The 15,683-nt window shown below is 33.2% G+C and overlaps 1 protein-coding gene across 1 annotated transcript in view; it reads right to left on the bottom strand.

The window, feature by feature from the left end:
- Positions 1 to 15,683, bottom strand: part of LOC106083418 (protein 5NUC) — a 47,314-nt gene that overhangs the window by 1,842 nt on the left and 29,789 nt on the right. Inside the window, exons 2-6 of the mRNA XM_013246380.2 lie at positions 4,925 to 5,187; positions 3,194 to 3,344; positions 2,866 to 3,122; positions 2,024 to 2,300; positions 1,651 to 1,951 (exon numbers count right to left, since the gene is read on the bottom strand). Coding sequence (XP_013101834.2) covers positions 1,651 to 1,951; positions 2,024 to 2,300; positions 2,866 to 3,122; positions 3,194 to 3,344; positions 4,925 to 5,160 — 1,222 coding nt within the window. The 5' untranslated portion in view covers positions 5,161 to 5,187. The remainder of the gene's footprint in view (positions 1 to 1,650; positions 1,952 to 2,023; positions 2,301 to 2,865; positions 3,123 to 3,193; positions 3,345 to 4,924; positions 5,188 to 15,683) is intronic.

The following is a 15,683-nucleotide window of genomic DNA, read 5'->3' as shown; positions in this document are numbered from 1 at the left end:
TGCGATTTTGGGCTTGTTTTTTTCAAGTAAAAACTCAGGAATTGCAGCAAATCGCAATTTTCGGACACAAACTTCACTTCTGTATACTCATTGTTTGTGTAAGTCATCAACATTTCGGATCATTTATTTTTCGAAAATTTCAAAAGACTTTTTCTTAAGTTAGGAACAAAATAAAAATAACTTTACTTCTTAAATCCGATGGTGTTTTCAGAATTCTGAAGTTCAAAAATCTAAGGAAGTTGCAGCAATTTCAAAATTCCAAAGATTGTTTTGTATGTTTTTTGAATATTAATTATGCGATTTTGAGCTTGTTTTTTTAAGTAAAAACTCAGGAATTGCAGCAAATCGCAATTTTCGGACACAAACTTCACTTCTGTATACTCAACTCGAAAATTTTTTTCCCATTGAAAATTGAAAATTTCATAAGGCTACCCCCTTTGCTCGAAAAATGCAAAAAAAGTCAAAGGTGAAAATTTTTGCAAATACTGTTTAGGTAACGATTCCTCTACGAATTTCGAATTGCGAGGTGCTTTTGGATTTTCGAAATTCGAAAAAATGAAGGAGTTACAGCGTTTTCGACCTTGAAAATAACTCAGTTTTAATTAGCATTTTTTGAACATCAATTATGCAATTTTGGGCTTGTTTTTTCAAGTAAAAACTCAGGAATTGCAGCAAATCGCAATTTTCGGACACAAACTTCACTTCTGTATACTCAACTCGAAAATTTTTTTCCCATTGAAAATTGAAAATTTCATAAGGCTACCCCCTTTGCTCGAAAAATGCAAAAAAAGTCAAAGGTGAAAATTTTTGCAAATACTGTTTAGTTAACGATTCCTCTACGAATTTCAAATTGCGAGATGCTTTTGGATTTTCGAAATTCGAAAAAATGAAGGAGTTACAACGTTTTTGACTATGAAAATAAACTTAACTCAGATGGATTTAATTTTGGTCTTTTGTATACCAATTATTTGATTTTGGTCTTGTTTTTTTTTTAAGAAAAAAACTCAGAAATTACGGCAAATCGTTTGCTTCAAAAATTGAAAATTTCATAAGGCAACCTATTCCCTTTTGCTCGAAAAATGCAAAAAAAAACAAAAGTGAAAATTTTTAAAAAATGCTCTTTATTTTAAAATTTCTCTAAGAATTTCGAATTACAGAATGATTTTGAATTTTGGAAAATAAAAAAATGAAGGAGTTTCAGCATTTTCGACCTTTGAATTTGCGCCAAAAAAAAAGAGTTTTGTGATTTTTTCCGATCTGGAAAGAGCTTTATTTCTCGAATCGAATTGTTTTCTCAGATTTTTGAGTTCGAAAATCTTAGGAAGTTAAAGCAATTTCATACTCACATAGATTTTTTGCATTTTTTGGATATCAATTATGAAATTATGAACTTATTTTTTGAAGAAAAAATAGGTGTTGCGCCAACTAGCATTTTTTCGCCATAAGCTATATTATTCAAATCATGATGTTTGAGTTACAACATTTCAAATTCTCAGTTATTCTAAAGCATTTTCCTGTGATTGTTTTAGTTACTCAAAATATCCCCAAAGTATATGATTCTATAAATGCATATGACCAAACTTAGCTCACAGTTTCTTTGTTCCCTCGAATAGGTTATGTTTATATTGTTCTTAAAACTAGTTCACTTACCTCCTCCCTGTATAAAAGCCACAGCAGCATCGGTCCAATAGGTGCCACCCAAGTCTTCCAAAACTCGAGCATGAATCATAGAATCAGCTATCAAATTGCCAAGATTACACTCCTGGGCACGACAGATCTCAGCTCGGCCCTCCAAATGCACCTTGGTGTGTCCCACAATATCACCTTCCAAAGCAGTGACATTTGGACGATATACTTCAAGCAATTCCAAAACATCACTTTCACGGGGCACTTCGGCATTCAATAAAATGGGAGTACCATCAAACTCAATAAGATTGCCATCTTTATCGAACTATATGGGGAAATATAAAAAAAAACTCTTTAAGATGATTCAATGAAAGGTTATGAATAGCAAAAAAAATACCTGCACATGTAATTTGCCCAAATATTTGGTATAGGCATAAGCCTGTACCACCGGCACCTGTTTGCCATTTGTCTGATTCACAACAGTGGGATAGGGGCCATCAATACGCTCGGCATCAGGTTGAGCACCATTGTATAGGAAAGTATTGGTATGACCACCTATAACCAAGTCAACATCTTTACAATGAGCAGCTATCTCCTGATCGCGCATATAACCCGAATGGCCCAGGGCAATAATGATGTTGATGCCTTCAGCTTTCATGCGGGCAGATTCTTTGCTGTAATGAAGACAAGACAATACAGCAACAACAAATAGATTTAAGGAAACATTTTCATAGCACTGAGTACAAGAAGTTACTATATATCGTAGTCTAAACCATACCCTTTTTCATCTAAATTTGAATATCACTGTATCTGTTACTTTTTATGCCCTCCAACATAGGATGGGGGTATATCAATTTCGCCATTCCGTTTGTAAAACATCAAAATATTGATATGAGACACAACAAAGTTCAAATTCTTCATGCTCTTGACATTCTTAGTCGATGTCGCCATGTCCGTCCGTCTGTCGAAAGCATGCTTACTTTCGAAGTAGTAAAGTTAGGCGATTAAAGTTTTGCACAAATACTTTCTATTATTGTAGATCAGCTGAGATTGTAAATTGGCCATATCGGTGCATGTTTTGATATAGCTGCAGTATAAACCGATCTTGACTTCTTGAGTCTCTAAAGGGCGAAATTCATATCCGATTTGGAATTTTGCATGAGGTGTTCTGCTTTGAGTTAGTTTCGGGCCGAACGAACTTAACGCGCTTTCATTTGTTTTGACATTTTTCATACTTACTTTATAGACTCAACTTCATCCAAAAATCTTACATCCTTGGCCCTTGTTAGATTTTGAGTTTCCGGTGTAATATAACCAATAACACCAATTTTTACTCCTTTTACCTCCAAGACGGTAGAGTTGTGAAGACTTTTTGTTGCTTTCAATCCGGGTTGATTGGAAAGATCCAAATTGGCAGCTAATACAGGGAATTCAGCTTTGTCTAGGAATGGAATTAAACCTTCAACATCTTCATCGAACTCGTGATTACCCAGAGACTAAAAATCGAAAAAAATGACACAAAAAAATATATATATAAAAATATAATAAGAATTTTTGATTTACTTACAATGGCATCAGGTTGAAGTTTGTTAAGGAAGGCCGCGGTAATATTATCCTTGAAAATATAAAACCATGCTGTGCCAGTATAAGTATCACCGGCATTCAGGTACAAGACGGGGGTGCCACCATTTTTGGCCTGTTCACGATATTTGCGAACCCTATGGAGTTAATGTATTTTTATATAGTTTCACATTAAACAAAAAATGTTTCTAAATAAGTTAACGATTTAGGTCGTAGGACCGGAAAAGCAATAGTGTGTTAAATAAAATAGAAAAAACGAAGATAAAACTTTGAATTCATTTAGGAAAACTAGAAAATTAAGTCAAGGTATGATCACGGTTTTAGCGTTAATTCCAGGGAAATCAAGTTACTTCTATTTACATGGAGAAGGAAAACTTCTGAGTTCACACCAGGGTTTGAATTGTTTGAATATTTTTGCTTTGCTATCTTTATTTTGAAGTCAGCAAAATCAAACCCTGGTTCAGACAGCATTCTCTGCAAGGGATAGCACCGTCTTAGCCCGGATAGCTTTGGTGTTGTCATATGGCAACGAAAAAAATTCAATGAGTTTTTTACATTATTCACTATAAAATTGCAACAGTTAGACAATATGAAGTAAATTTGCATGTTTATTGAGAGCTTAGAAGTGTGCCTTTCGAACAAGTGGTCGTTTGGAAAAGTTCATGTTCAAAAACTAAGTCATGAAAATTTTTTAAAATTTTAATTTACCAAAACGTTTCAGGGTTATTCGCGTTAATACTGTAATAGTGTGGTATAAAAGCTGTAAATATTGACAGCCAAGTGCTTGAAAGAAGTGTTCATTGCCTAATCTTTAAAAAAAATATTAAAACATCACAAACTTGACTTCCAAAATGGTATTGAAGGTGAAATGCATACATACATGATAATCTTAACTTATCAAATGAGATTTCAAACCAAAACCTAATGAAATTTCAGCTGTGAAGCAAAAATTGCGGTGGTCGCTGATTTCTTTATGGAATTGTCAAATTAAACTATTTTAAGGCTTCATTAAGTTTTGTGAATACGTCCGTGAGGACTTAAGCCTAGTACCAACTTCATTCACACGGAAATTGCCTATTAATTGTTCAAGATATAGGCCGCACTCTATTGGACGACATAACACAAAGAAAAGTCAAACAATGCCACACAACAAAGGCAACTATTATGAAACATATTTGCTTACATTTGCAATTAATTGAAGCGAAATTTGTATTGGCGCAATGACATAACGCTGGTATTTTGCTCAAAGAACTCGGTACTACTTCTGCGGAATGTGTTCGCATATTCTTCGTCACATTTTTTTATAATGCGTCTTGATAGTTGTTCAGGCTAAGTCAGTACTAGGCTTTCGCACCCTCTTTTCAACCAGGGATATACAAGCATTTTAAGTTATTATAATCATGCATTGACAACTGCTTGCACATACCACAATTGACACAGATAAAAAGCAAATTTTATAAGGATATACAAGTATTTTAAGTTAATACAATACTATTTTAAAAATTTGGTCTGTGTGCCTGACTCCAAACAGAAACATTCCCGCCCGAGAATTGTAACTCTATGCCTTTTTTACATCTTACACGAATTTATTTTCTTTACTTTATCTTCTGCGTCTACTTCAGATGTAGTTTAAGCATATGAGGTAATTTTTCCAAATTTAAACGCATTTTACCTATTGACATATATTTGATGATTTTCTATAAATATGTTTACTTACTCATGAGCTACTCGAGCGAAACCACCATAGCACTTATTAGTATTGGCCATTTCGTCAGTGCATTTTCCACTGTCCACACTGGTCTGTTCAAAGCGAGCATGCATATCATTATTATGTAAAATTATGAATTCCGTGGCCACATCATTGCGGGGCTTTATTGGGTTGGCTTGTGTGTGAGTGGCCAAAAAGCCAAGTAGGACAAGAAAGAACCAGTGACGTCTCGTAAACGTCGTCATTTTGCCGCACTAGATATTATTGCAAAACTACAAACAAATAAAGAAGAAAAATGTTAAAGTTATCAAGAACAATAAATTAAAGAAAGTGTTGGTAGATAAGGCATGAACGTATATTTTATAGATATGACATGAAAGAATATTTCAAAAAGACAATATGATTTATCAATAAATCATCATATTGAACAAATGATTAACAGCAATAATGAATTTCAAACCAATATGGAGGGGTTAATAAGAATTTCTATTAAAATTCGATATCAATCAATATAGCAGAGCTAATTAAATATTTTCGACCCGATTTTAATTAAGAAGTTTAATTTTTTTTTTATTTTTAATAAAAAAGTTTATCTATTTGCCAAGGGGCTAATGAAATTTTCAATTTTCAATGCGAAAAAAATTTTCGAGTTGAGTATACAGAAGTGAAGTTTGTGTCCGAAAATTGGGATTTGCTGCAATTCCTGAGTTTTTACTTGAAAAAACAAGCCCAAAATCGCATAATTGATGTCCAAAAAATGCTAATTTAAACTGAGTTATTTTCAAGGTCGAAAACGCTGTAACTCCTTCATTTTTTCGAATTTCGAAAATCCAAAAGCACCTCGCAATTTGAAATTCGTAGAGGAATCGTTAACTAAACGGTATTTGCAAAAATTTTCACCTTTGACTTTTTTTGCATATTTCGAGCAAAGGGGGTAGCCTTATGAAATTTTCAATTTTCAATGCGAAAAAAATTTTCGAGTTGAGTATACAGAAGTGAAGTTTGTGTTGGTAAAGAAAGTGTTGGTAGATAAGGCATGAACGTATATTTTATAGATATGACATGAAAGAATATTTCAAAAAGACAATATGATTTATCAATAAATCATCATATTGAACAAATGATTAACAGCTATAATGAATTTCAAACCAATATGGAGGGGTTAATAAGAATTTCTATTAAAATTCGATATCAATCAATATAGCAGAGCTAATTAAATATTTTCGACCCGTTTTTTAATTAAGAAGTTTATTTTTTTTTATTTTTAATAAAAAATCTATTTATTTGCCAAGGGGCTAATTACGACCGCGCTGATGGTCTGCTGTACAGCTTAGACTAAAAGCTGGTACTATGTTCGATATTCGAAAAAATTTTTCAAGACTACTTTTTTTAGATAATAGATTTTGAAGCAAAAAACTTGCCGACTTCATTCAGAAGGACATTCGTCCATGACCTTTCAAGCAATATCAAGAAAAGTAGCATGTTATCATTGAGGTTTTTTAGTATTTCAAAAAAAATTCAACGAAAAACACAAAAAATCTAAAATCAAATATATCTGAGTCATTTCCAGGATCGAAAACGCTGTAAATCTTTCATTTTTTTGGAATTTCGAAAATCCAAAAGCACCTCGCAATTCGAAGTTCGTAGAGGAATCCTTAACTAAACAGTATTTGCAAAAATTTTCACCTTTGACTTTTTTTGCATTTTTCGAGCAAAGGGGGTAGCCTTATGAAATTTTCAATTTTCAATGCGAAAAAAAATCGCATAATTGATGTTCAAAATATGCTAATTAAAACTGAGTTATTTTCAAGGTCGAAAACGCTGTAACTCCTTCATTTTTTCGAATTTCGAAAATCCAAAAGCACCTCGCAATTCGAAATTCGTAGAGGAATCGTTAACTAAACAGTATTTGCAAAAATTTTCACCTTTGACTTTTTTTGCATTTTTCGAGCAAAGGGGGTAGCCTTATGAAATTTTCAATTTTCAATGCGAAAAAAATTTTCGAGTTGAGTATACAGAAGTAAAGTTTGTGTCCGAAAATTGCGATTTGCTGCTATTCCTGAGTTTTTACTTGAAAAAACAAGCCCAAAATCGCATAATTGATGTCCAAAAAATGCTAATTAAAACCGAGTTATTTTCAAGGTCGAAAACGCTGTAACTCCTTCATTTTTTCGAATTTCGAAAACCCAAAAGCATCTCGCAATTCGAAATTCGTAGAGGAATAGTTAACTAAACAGTGTTTGCAAAAATTTTCACCTTTGACTTTTTTTGCATTTTTCGAGCAAAGGGGGTAGGTAGCCTTATGAAATTTTCAATTTTCAATGGGAAAAAAATTTTCGAGTTGAGTATACAGAAGTGAAGTTTGTGTCCGAAAATTGCGATTTGCTGCAATCCCTGAGTTTTTACTTGAAAAAACAAGCCCAAAATCGCATAATTGATGTCCAAAATATGCTAATTAAAACTGAGTTATTTTCAAGGTCGAAAACGCTGTAACTCCTTCATTTTTTCGAATTTCGAAAATCCAAAAGCACCTCGCAATTCGAAATTCGTAGAGGAATAGTTAACTAAACAGTGTTTGCAAAAATTTTCACCTTTGACTTTTTTTGCATTTTTCGAGCAAAGGGGGTAGCCTTATGAAATTTTCAATTTTCAATGCGAAAAAAATTTTCGAGTTGAGTATACAGAAGTGAAGTTTGTGTCCGAAAATTGCGATTTGCTGCTATTCCTGAGTTTTTACTTGAAAAAACAAGCCCAAAATCGCATAATTGATGTCCAAAAAATGCTAATTAAAACCTAGTTATTTTCAAGGTCGAAAACGCTGTAACTCCTTCATTTTTTCGAATTTCGAAAATCCAAAAGCACCTCGCAATTCGAAATTCGTAGAGGAATCGTTAACTAAACAGTATTTGCAAAAATTTTCACCTTTGACTTTTTTTGCATTTTTCGAGCAAAGGGAGTAGCCTTATGAAATTTTCAATTTTCAATGCGAAAAAAATCGCATAATTGATGTTCAAAATATGCTAATTAAAACTGAGTTATTTTCAAGGTCGAAAACGCTGTAACTCCTTCATTTTTTCGAATTTCGAAAATCCAAAAGCACCTCGCAATTCGAAATTCGTAGAGGAATCGTTAACTAAACAGTATTTGCAAAAATTTTCACCTTTGACTTTTTTTGCATTTTTCGAGCAAAGGGGGTAGCATTATGAAATTTTCAATTTTCAATGCGAAAAAAATCGCATAATTGATGTTCAAAATATGCTAATTAAAACTGAGTTATTTTCAAGGTCGAAAACGCTGTAACTCCTTCATTTTTTCGAATTTCGAAAATCCAAAAGCACCTCGCAATTCGAAATTCGTAGAGGAATCGTTAACTAAACAGTATTTGCAAAAATTTTCACCTTTGACTTTTTTTGCATATTTCGAGCAAAGGGGGTAGCCTTATGAAATTTTCAATTTTCAATGCGAAAAAAATTTTCGAGTTGAGTATACAGAAGTGAAGTTTGTGTCCGAAAATTGTGATTTGCTGCAATTCCTGAGTTTTTACTTGAAAAAACAAGCCCAAAATCGCATAATTGATGTCCAAAAATGCTAATTAAAACTGAGTTATTTTCAAGGTCGAAAACGCTGTAACTCCTTCATTTTTTCGAATTTCGAAAATCCAAAAGCACCTCGCAATTCGAAATTCGTAGAGGAATCGTTAATTAAACAGTATTTGCAAAAATTTTCACCTTTGACTTTTTTTGCATTTTTCGAGCAAAGGGGGTAGCCTTATGAAATTTTCAATTTTCAATGCGAAAAAAATTTTCGAGTTGAGTATACAGAAGTGAAGTTTGTGTCCGAAAATTGCGATTTGCTGCTATTCCTGAGTTTTTACTTGAAAAAACAAGCCCAAAATCGCATAATTGATGTCCAAAAATGCTAATTAAAACTGAGTTATTTTCAAGGTCGAAAACGCTGTAACTCCTTCATTTTTTCGAATTTCGAAAACCCAAAAGCATCTCGCAATTCGAAATTCGTAGAGGAATCGTTAACTAAACAGTATTTGCAAAAATTTTCACCTTTGACTTTTTTTACATTTTTCGAGCAAAGGGGGTAGCCTTAGGAAATTTTCAATTTTCAATGCGAAAAAAAATCACATAATTGATGTTCAAAATATGCTAATTAAAACTGAGTTATTTTCAAGGTCGAAAACGCTGTAACTCCTTCATTTTTTCGAACTTCGAAAATCCAAAAGCACCTCGCAATTCGAAATTCGTAGAGGAATCGTTAACTAAACAGTATTTGCAAAAATTTTCACCTTTGACTTTTTTTGCATTTTTCGAGCAAAGGGAGTAGCGTTATGAAATTTTCAATTTTCAATGCGAAAAAAAATCACATAATTGATGTTCAAAATATGCTAATTAAAACTGAGTTATTTTTAAGGTCGAAAACGCTGTAACTCCTTCATTTTTTCGAATTTCGAAAATCCAAAAGCACCTCGCAATTCGAAATTCGTAGAGGAATAGTTAACTAAACAGTATTTGCAAAAATTTTCACCTTTGACTTTTTTTGCATTTTTCGAGCAAAGGGAGTAGCCTTATGAAATTTTCAATTTTCAATGCGAAAAAAATCGCACAATTGATGTTCAAAATATGCTAATTAAAACTGAGTTATTTTCAAGGTCGAAAACGCTGTAACTCCTTCATTTTTTCGAATTTCGAAAATCCAAAAGCACCTCGCAATTCGAAATTCGTAGAGGAATAGTTAACTAAACAGTATTTGCAAAAATTTTCACCTTTGACTTTTTTTGCATTTTTCGAGCAAAGGGAGTAGCCTTATGAAATTTTCAATTTTCAATGCGAAAAAAATCGCATAATTGATGTTCAAAATATGCTAATTAAAACTGAGTTATTTTCAAGGTCGAAAACGCTGTAACTCCTTCATTTTTTCGAATTTCGAAAATCCAAAAGCACCTCGCAATTCGAAATTCGTAGAGGAATCGTTAACTAAACAGTATTTGCAAAAATTTTCACCTTTGACTTTTTTTGCATTTTTCGAGCAAAGGGGGTAGCCATATGAAATTTTCAATTTTCAATGGGAAAAAAATTTTCGAGTTGAGTATACAGAAGTGAAGTTTGTGTCCGAAAATTGCGATTTGCTGCAATCCCTGAGTTTTTACTTAAAAAAACAAGCCCAAAATCGCATAATTGATGTCCAAAAAATGCTAATTAAAACCGAGTTATTTTCAAGGTCGAAAACGCTGTAACTCCTTCATTTTTTCGAACTTCGAATATCCAAAAGCACCTCGCAATTCGAAATTCGTAGAGGAATCGTTAACTAAACAGTATTTGCAAAAATTTTCACCTTTGACTTTTTTTGCATTTTTCGAGCAAAGGGAGTAGCCTTATGAAATTTTCAATTTTCAATGCGAAAAAAATCGCATAATTGATGTTCAAAATATGCTAATTAAAACTGAGTTATTTTCAAGGTCGAAAACGCTGTAACTCCTTCATTTTTTCGAATTTCGAAAATCCAAAAGCACCTCGCAATTCGAAATTCGTAGAGGAATAGTTAACTAAACAGTATTTGCAAAAATTTTCACCTTTGACTTTTTTTGCATTTTTCGAGCAAAGGGAGTAGCCTTATGAAATTTTCAATTTTCAATGCGAAAAAAATCGCACAATTGATGTTCAAAATATGCTAATTAAAACTGAGTTATTTTCAAGGTCGAAAACGCTGTAACTCCTTCATTTTTTCGAATTTCGAAAATCCAAAAGCACCTCGCAATTCGAAATTCGTAGAGGAATAGTTAACTAAACAGTATTTGCAAAAATTTTCACCTTTGACTTTTTTTGCATTTTTCGAGCAAAGGGAGTAGCCTTATGAAATTTTCAATTTTCAATGCGAAAAAAATCGCATAATTGATGTTCAAAATATGCTAATTAAAACTGAGTTATTTTCAAGGTCGAAAACGCTGTAACTCCTTCATTTTTTCGAATTTCGAAAATCCAAAAGCACCTCGCAATTCGAAATTCGTAGAGGAATCGTTAACTAAACAGTATTTGCAAAAATTTTCACCTTTGACTTTTTTTGCATTTTTCGAGCAAAGGGGGTAGCCTTATGAAATTTTCAATTTTCAATGCGAATAAAATTTTCGAGTTGAGTATACAGAAGTGAAGTTTGTGTCCGAAAATTGCGATTTGCTGCAATCCCTGAGTTTTTACTTGAAAAAACAAGCCCAAAATCGCATTATTGATGTCCAAAAAATGCTAATTAAAACCGAGTTATTTTCAAGGTCGAAAACGCTGTAACTCCTTCATTTTTTCGAACTTCGAATATCCAAAAGCACCTCGCAATTCGAAATTCGTAGAGGAATCGTTAACTAAACAGTATTTGCAAAAATTTTCACCTTTGACTTTTTTTGCATTTTTCGAGCAAAGGGGGTAGCCATATGAAATTTTCAATTTTCAATGGGAAAAAAATTTTCGAGTTGAGTATACAGAAGTGAAGTTTGTGTCCGAAAATTGCGATTTGCTGCAATCCCTGAGTTTTTACTTGAAAAAACAAGCCCAAAATCGCATAATTGATGTCCAAAAAATGCTAATTAAAACCGAGTTATTTTCAAGGTCGAAAACGCTGTAACTCCTTCATTTTTTCGAACTTCGAAAATCCAAAAGCACCTCGCAATTCGAAATTCGTAGAGGAATCGTTAACTAAACAGTATTTGCAAAAATTTTCACCTTTGACTTTTTTTGCATTTTTCGAGCAAAGGGGGTAGCCTTATGAAATTTTCAATTTTCAATGGGAAAAAAATTTTCGAGTTGAGTATACAGAAGTGAAGTTTGTGTCCGAAAATTGCGATTTGCTGCAATTCCTGAGTTTTTACTTGAAAAAACAAGCCCAAAATCGCATTATTGATGTCCAAAAAATGCTAATTAAAACCGAGTTATTTTCAAGGTCGAAAACGCTGTAACTCCTTCATTTTTTCGAACTTCGAAAATCCAAAAGCACCTCGCAATTCGAAATTCGTAGAGGAATCGTTAACTAAACAGTATTTGCAAAAATTTTCACCTTTGACTTTTTTTGCATTTTTCGAGCAAAGGGGGTAGCCTTATGAAATTTTCAATTTTCAATGGGAAAAAAATTTTCGAGTTGAGTATACAGAAGTGAAGTTTGTGTCCGAAAATTGCGATTTGCTGCAATCCCTGAGTTTTTACTTGAAAAAACAAGCCCAAAATCGCATAATTGATGTCCAAAAAATGCTAATTAAAACCGAGTTATTTTCAAGGTCGAAAACGCTGTAACTCCTTCATTTTTTCGAACTTCGAAAATCCAAAAGCACCTCGCAATTCGAAATTCGTAGAGGAATCGTTAACTAAACAGTATTTGCAAAAATTTTCACCTTTGACTTTTTTTGCATTTTTCGAGCAAAGGGGGTAGGTAGCCTTATGAAATTTTCAATTTTCAATGGGAAAAAAATTTTCGAGTTGAGTATACAGAAGTGAAGTTTGTGTCCGAAAATTGCGATTTGCTGCAATCCCTGAGTTTTTACTTGAAAAAACAAGCCCAAAATCGCATAATTGATGTCCAAAAAATGCTAATTAAAACCGAGTTATTTTCAAGGTCGAAAACGCTGTAACTCCTTCATTTTTTCGAACTTCGAAAATCCAAAAGCACCTCGCAATTCGAAATTCGTAGAGGAATCGTTAACTAAACAGTATTTGCAAAAATTTTCACCTTTGACTTTTTTTGCATTTTTCGAGCAAAGGGGGTAGCCTTATGAAATTTTCAATTTTCAATGGGAAAAAAATTTTCGAGTTGAGTATACAGAAGTGAAGTTTGTGTCCGAAAATTGCGATTTGCTGCAATCCCTGAGTTTTTACTTGAAAAAACAAGCCCAAAATCGCATAATTGATGTCCAAAAAATGCTAATTAAAACCGAGTTATTTTCAAGGTCGAAAACGCTGTAACTCCTTCATTTTTTCGAATTTCGAATATCCAAAAGCACCTCGCAATTCGAAATTCGTAGAGGAATCGTTAACTAAACAGTATTTGCAAAAATTTTCACCTTTGACTTTTTTTGCATTTTTCGAGCAAAGGGGGTAGCCTTATGAAATTTTCAATTTTCAATGGGAAAAAAATTTTCGAGTTGAGTATACAGAAGTGAAGTTTGTGTCCGAAAATTGCGATTTGCTGCAATTCCTGAGTTTTTACTTGAAAAAACAAGCCCAAAATCGCATTATTGATGTCCAAAAAAATGCTAATTAAAACCGAGTTATTTTCAAGGTCGAAAACGCTGTAACTCCTTCATTTTTTCGAACTTCGAAAATCCAAAAGCACCTCGCAATTCGAAATTCGTAGAGGAATCGTTAACTAAACAGTATTTGCAAAAATTTTCACCTTTGACTTTTTTTGCATTTTTCGAGCAAAGGGGGTAGCCTTATGAAATTTTCAATTTTCAATGGGAAAAAAATTTTCGAGTTGAGTATACAGAAGTGAAGTTTGTGTCCGAAAATTGCGATTTGCTGCAATCCCTGAGTTTTTACTTGAAAAAACAAGCCCAAAATCGCATAATTGATGTCCAAAAAATGCTAATTAAAACCGAGTTATTTTCAAGGTCGAAAACGCTGTAACTCCTTCATTTTTTCGAACTTCGAATATCCAAAAGCACCTCGCAATTCCAAATTCGTAGAGGAATCGTTAACTAAACAGTATTTGCAAAAATTTTCCCCTTTGACTTTTTTTGCATTTTTCGAGCAAAGGGGGTAGCCTTATGAAATTTTCAATTTTCAATGGGAAAAAAATTTTCGAGTTGAGTATACAGAAGTGAAGTTTGTGTCCGAAAATTGCGATTTGCTGCAATCCCTGAGTTTTTACTTGAAAAAACAAGCCCAAAATCGCATAATTGATGTCCAAAAAATGCTAATTAAAACCGAGTTATTTTCAAGGTCGAAAACGCTGTAACTCCTTCATTTTTTCGAACTTCGAAAATCCAAAAGCACCTCGCAATTCGAAATTCGTAGAGGAATCGTTAACTAAACAGTATTTGCAAGGTCGAAAACGCTGTAACTCCTTCATTTTTTCGAACTTCGAAAATCCAAAAGCACCTCGCAATTCGAAATTCGTAGAGGAATCGTTAACTAAACAGTATTTGCAAAAATTTTCACCTTTGACTTTTTTTGCATTTTTCGAGCAAAGGGGGTAGCCTTATGAAATTTTCAATTTTCAATGGGAAAAAAATTTTCGAGTTGAGTATACAGAAGTGAAGTTTGTGTCCGAAAATTGCGATTTGCTGCAATCCCTGAGTTTTTACTTGAAAAAACAAGCCCAAAATCGCATAATTGATGTCCAAAAAATGCTAATTAAAACCGAGTTATTTTCAAGGTCGAAAACGCTGTAACTCCTTCATTTTTTCGAACTTCGAAAATCCAAAAGCACCTCGCAATTCGAAATTCGTAGAGGAATCGTTAACTAAACAGTATTTGCAAAAATTTTCACCTTTGACTTTTTTTGCATTTTTCGAGCAAAGGGGGTAGGTAGCCTTATGAAATTTTCAATTTTCAATGGGAAAAAAATTTTCGAGTTGAGTATACAGAAGTGAAGTTTGTGTCCGAAAATTGCGATTTGCTGCAATCCCTGAGTTTTTACTTGAAAAAACAAGCCCAAAATCGCATAATTGATGTCCAAAAAATGCTAATTAAAACCGAGTTATTTTCAAGGTCGAAAACGCTGTAACTCCTTCATTTTTTCGAACTTCGAAAATCCAAAAGCACCTCGCAATTCGAAATTCGTAGAGGAATCGTTAACTAAACAGTATTTGCAAAAATTTTCACCTTTGACTTTTTTTGCATTTTTCGAGCAAAGGGGGTAGCCTTATGAAATTTTCAATTTTCAATGGGAAAAAAATTTTCGAGTTGAGTATACAGAAGTGAAGTTTGTGTCCGAAAATTGCGATTTGCTGCAATCCCTGAGTTTTTACTTGAAAAAACAAGCCCAAAATCGCATAATTGATGTCCAAAAAATGCTAATTAAAACCGAGTTATTTTCAAGGTCGAAAACGCTGTAACTCCTTCATTTTTTCGAACTTCGAAAATCCAAAAGCACCTCGCAATTCGAAATTCGTAGAGGAATCGTTAACTAAACAGTATTTGCAAAAATTTTCACCTTTGACTTTTTTTGCATTTTTCGAGCAAAGGGGGTAGGTAGCCTTATGAAATTTTCAATTTTCAATGGGAAAAAAATTTTCGAGTTGAGTATACAGAAGTGAAGTTTGTGTCCGAAAATTGCGATTTGCTGCAATCCCTGAGTTTTTACTTGAAAAAACAAGCCCAAAATCGCATAATTGATGTCCAAAAAATGCTAATTAAAACCGAGTTATTTTCAAGGTCGAAAACGCTGTAACTCCTTCATTTTTTCGAATTTCGAATATCCAAAAGCACCTCGCAATTCGAAATTCGTAGAGGAATCGTTAACTAAACAGTATTTGCAAAAATTTTCACCTTTGACTTTTTTTGCATTTTTCGAGCAAAGGGGGTAGCCTTATGAAATTTTCAATTTTCAATGGGAAAAAAATTTTCGAGTTGAGTATACAGAAGTGAAGTTTGTGTCCGAAAATTGCGATTTGCTGCAATTCCTGAGTTTTTACTTGAAAAAACAAGCCCAAAATCGCATTATTGATGTCCAAAAAAATGCTAATTAAAACCGAGTTATTTTCAAGGTCGAAAACGCTGTAACTCCTTCATTTTTTCGAACTTCGAAAATCCAAAAGCACCTCGCAATTCGAAATTCG

Source organism: Stomoxys calcitrans, chromosome 5, assembly GCF_963082655.1.
Source record: "Stomoxys calcitrans chromosome 5, idStoCalc2.1, whole genome shotgun sequence".
Classification (NCBI taxonomy): Eukaryota; Metazoa; Arthropoda; class Insecta; order Diptera; family Muscidae; genus Stomoxys; species Stomoxys calcitrans.
Note: the sequence above shows the minus strand (reverse complement) of the source record. Positions and strands in the feature narration are given on the sequence as shown.